We start from the raw sequence: 4,403 nt of genomic DNA, 5'->3' as shown, positions 1-4,403 counted from the left end.
TATTGCATCTAGTCTTTCAAGAAAATAAGAGGAAGAACCCAGCTTTGTTAACTATGAGATTGACAGTCTGGTTGCAATTAAGTCTACGTAGTGTGTCTATTCTGTTCTTGTATACATATGTTCCCTGTTGCTATCTGTCTCCCTTTCACTAAACTAAAGTAGTTAATTAGCCCAGGCCTGTCCTCTCCCCTTTCTCTTTCCCTTTCCACAGCAGTAATGATGTCTAATTATCAACAGTAGTGGATTACTGCAACGTCAGGTGGAAAGCATCTCACTGACAGCGAAGCCAGCCAGGTTCCTTCAGACCCCAAGGAGCTCAGAATGACTCCTCATCTATTTGAAATCACCATTCAAAGATACTACCTTATTCCAACCAATATATGCCTTTGAATGAGAAGAAAACATATATCTGTTTTCCTGATAGCTGTATTCCTACTATAATGAAAAATAATCAAAATATTTTTAGGGGGAAAAATAAGTTTAGATGTGGAAAGAGAGGAGAGAAGAGATCTTTTATTTGGAACTGATTGCAACTGTGATTGGCTGCCTCTCAGAGAAGGTGGAGCCTGTAATTTTATGTCAGGAGCAGCAGAAAAATTTCATAAAGAACAGCAGAAGAGCATGAATTAAAAACCTATTCAACATTTCAAGCTAGACATGAATGAAACGGAGCGCCTTAAATACTACATGGAAATCATTGTCTAACACTATCATCTGACAGATCACATTGTCTCCCATAACTATATGGAATCTTTACTGAAAAGAGAAATACAGGCTATGTTGTCACTCTATAGTGGATGTCTTAGCAGTAATTCTTTAACAACTTTGCATTAATTTTTGACATGAAAAAATGGTTGTCATAGCAAGTGAATGCTGGGTTGAATGACTCACACCCGCAGTCATCTTAATGCCTCTACAATCATTTCAAAATTTATATTATTTAGAACTTTAATCTTCTTAAGGACACATATGCTAACACATATAATTGTTGTAACCAAATCCTAACTCACTAGATCCAAAGAGAAGGACCTAAATTTAATACAAAAAGAATGAAAAACTTCCTGGCTAGCAATGCTTCATTTTATATACATATATGGATATATATGTATATAAAATCATGTTAGGTAGTGCTTTAAATACATATAACAACATTTCATCCACTTAACCTGAATTCCACTCCATTTTGTCTATCAATAAATCATCTTTCCATCTAGTTCTTAAGGTTCATCTCCATACAAATGAAGCAAAGCAATCTTTCTCTGTAACAGACTTCTAACTCATGCAGATGTAAACAAACCTTATAGGCTAATCCGTGTCAAACTAGTCTTCCTCCTTAAACAGGGCAGACCACCTCACCACTCTTTTCAGCGTACTCTGTGGTCCAAGATAAAGCAACATCAGTGTCCACAACCTGCAAACCCTCCAGCAGCAGCACATCAAGAAAACAAAACAAAACAACAAAAAACTTTTTGTATGCTTCCAGCTCACCTTTATTTTCACTTCCCATTTTGCATACAAATTCCAAAAGAACCATTCCAAACTAACCTTGGGCAACCAGAACCGTTCCGAACCTGAGGCAGTCCTCCAGACGATGCTTTAAAAAGCCTTTCATGCACACATCTTCAATGCAAAGCACCTTACAGAGCTGGCATAGCCTTCCTGACACCTTCTCTCTAGCATCCTCAGGGAACCTTGCACCAGGAAATCATCTCCAGAAAGAGAGGGAGGGGAAGGAGCAAAGCTCAATAAATCCCAAAGCAAGATAAAAAGGGTGCCAGATAGCTACTCCACCCCTACTCCAGGCGCATACCCACCATGCAGGAGGCTACTAGGTCTCATGCACCTGACCTTAGAATCTTACTCTCAGCCCCTGTTCCCATCTTCTTGCAAAGGACAGGGACGCCAAGGCTGCTTGCTCCCCAGCCCCACAAACATTTCCTTTTGAGAATGATTAATACCGGGCTCTCACATGCAGTTAGTTCCTCGCTCGCAGCGCCTGGGCTACACCTTAGTGAAAAGGAGACTAGGACCACCCAGAAAGAGGAACAAATACACACACCATTGGCTCGCGCCCAAACCCATCTCTCTTTGTTGCGCATCGCCTAGCTGCGGCGGCTTTCTTAATGCCAGGGCGAGTGAGGAAGGGGATGGGGGGTGGGGAGGAGGCATCACCAGGTTCTTATCTGCAAACGAAACAGTCCTGGCAACGATCTCGGGGAGTGATCTAGGCTTGCGGACTGCCCCGTGTCTCCCCGCAGGCGGTCTCACAATAAAACCTGATGATGTCCTGGGGAAAACCCCACATCCACCGCTACCGCCACACTCGGGCTCTGTGCCAATGAAGAGACACAGTAGACTATCCATCAGCATCATTTGTGATCAGAGCGTGCGGCTGGGCTTCCAGCCCGGCCTTTATGCGCGGTGGCGGAGGTAGGACACGCGCCTGGCGCTCAGCGAAGGACACGGGACAATAGCCTGGCCTGAGAACACCAGGCGCCGCCCGACCCAGGAAGATGAGCTCCCGCCGCGCGTAGGGAGCCCGGAGGCGCGGAGGGCGGCAGGCTCTGCAGGTTCTCCGAGGCTTTAAAATAAAGGACCACAAAGACTTCTTAGTGGGGAAATCGCGCCTGGCCATCGCGAGTGGGGACGACTTGGGGAGGGGGTTGAGGAGGGTGGGGGCCCAGGAGCCAACAGCAGCTCACGGATCCCCGGGTCCCCCACTCTCTCCGCCCTCCCTTCCAGGCTGCTCAGGAGAACACTGAAGGCGACTCACCGTGGTCTTGACCCGCACGTAGAGCACTTGCTTGGCGCCGCCGCCTCCCCCGCGGACCTCATCCGGCTGGCCCAGCTGGAAACCCTTGGATTTGACCCAGAATTTAAATTTGGCGTTGTCCGTGGAGCTGGACTCGGAGCCATTGAGGAGCTGAACGATCCGCTCGTATTTTTTGCGGGTCACTGTCTTGGTCTTGCCCGAGTCCCCGTAAGTCCTAAGGCACCAGTCCTGGAACTGGCGGTACATGTCGCGCTCGCTCTCCATGCTCCGCGCGCGGCCGTGGGCCGGATGCTCTCAGCGCACTTCGCACCTGTTCACCCCGGGCTCATGTAAAAACGCAGCCCAGGCCACGAGACAAGGACGCCAGGTCCTGGCCGCGCCGCGGGAGCCTGCCTCCGGTGGGGTGGGGGGGCGGCCCAGGGAGAGGGGAGGAGGGTCCGGATGGCACCAGCAGTCGGTGCCCAGTGCTACCAAGTCTGGTTCGTTCGTAATTGCAAAGGATGTCTCGGACGCTTTTCTCGGTTTCTTAGTGGTCTGTCGCTTTAATACTGTGTGACCGGCACTATCCCAACAGCATCTGGCTGGAGGAGCTGTGTTTTTGAATAATTAAAATCCCATTCCTTGGTTTATTAAAAATCACAATATTGACTCGAGGAGGTCCCTCGATACCTCGCCCCCGGGCTGCGTCCAGGGCAGGGCAGGTGGGGCGCAGCGCAGTCCCCTGGCGCGCCCTCCCCCCCACCCCGAAGCTTCCCCAGCAGCTAGTCCAGAAGCCAGGGCTGCTCCTCTCCAGAAAGCAGCAGCCGGGCGGAGGGCCTGGGAGCCCCTAAGGGCACTGGGGTCCCTGGGCTCGTCCTCCTCCTGGGTCCTGCTCAGCCTCGGCCTTCTCTGAGACCGGACTAGGAAGACAGAAAGTTCTTACCTGTCATGTTTGTAAGCCTATCAGATCGTGTTTTATGGCAATCTTAAGGAAAACCAAGGTCTCCTAAAAACGGTTTAAAATGCCTTTTCTTCGGAAGCATTGAGCTAGATCACAGCCCCGCGGGTAGGTTCTAGGAGTTAGGTCGCCGGAACTGGAAGAGCATTCAGAGATGTGAGCACAGTTCAGGGTCGGTGGAGTCCCCCAAACAGGGATCCAGTCCCGGGGGATGTGGGAACAAGGAGGCAGGCCGCTGGCTGTGGCCCTCCGGGATGATGGTGTTCCCACACAGGACCTCTCCGGTTTCTGCTGAAGTACAAGGCATAGGAACAAGTTTACAGACTCCCGGACCCTTTTGCATGAAATTAAAATGCAGACAGCGGTCCTCCCTTCCCTGGGTCACAGTTGGCAGTTCACGCGGGAGGTTTCGGTTGTCTGTTTGCCCCCTGCCACGTCACGGGCATCCCCTCCACTGCTCAGAGCAGCCAAATCTGAGTTCCTCGGACGATTTTCCCAAGCAAAGGAAGTCAGGGGTCCCTTCGTCCCGGGCGTCCCCCTGTCTGTCACAGCGCAGGAAACAGGGGAGTCCCCATCCTCCCGCGCTGGCTGCTGCTGTTCCTCTTCATTCTACTCCGCGCCGAGGCCCGCGCGGTCCTGGGCAGCGGCTCTGCCGACACCGCGGCCCGCCCCGTGCCAGGCGCCTGCGGTGCG

General features: G+C 51.0%; 1 protein-coding gene across 1 annotated transcript in view; it reads right to left on the bottom strand.

The window, feature by feature from the left end:
• LOC103750595 (nucleolar protein 4) overlaps positions 1–3,550 on the bottom strand; it is an 88,160-nt gene extending 84,610 nt beyond the window's left edge. Inside the window, exon 1 of the mRNA XM_008853717.3 lies at positions 2,774–3,550. Within this exon, the coding sequence (XP_008851939.1) occupies positions 2,774–3,037 (264 nt within the window). The 5' untranslated portion in view covers positions 3,038–3,550. The remainder of the gene's footprint in view (positions 1–2,773) is intronic.
• Between the last annotated feature and the right edge of the window lie 853 nt (positions 3,551–4,403).

The sequence above is a fragment of the Nannospalax galili genome, unplaced genomic scaffold, assembly GCF_000622305.1.
Source record: "Nannospalax galili isolate Female #2095 unplaced genomic scaffold, S.galili_v1.0 scaffold147, whole genome shotgun sequence".
Taxonomy (NCBI): domain Eukaryota; kingdom Metazoa; phylum Chordata; class Mammalia; order Rodentia; family Spalacidae; genus Nannospalax; species Nannospalax galili.
This window is presented reverse-complemented; position numbering and strand designations above follow the sequence as displayed.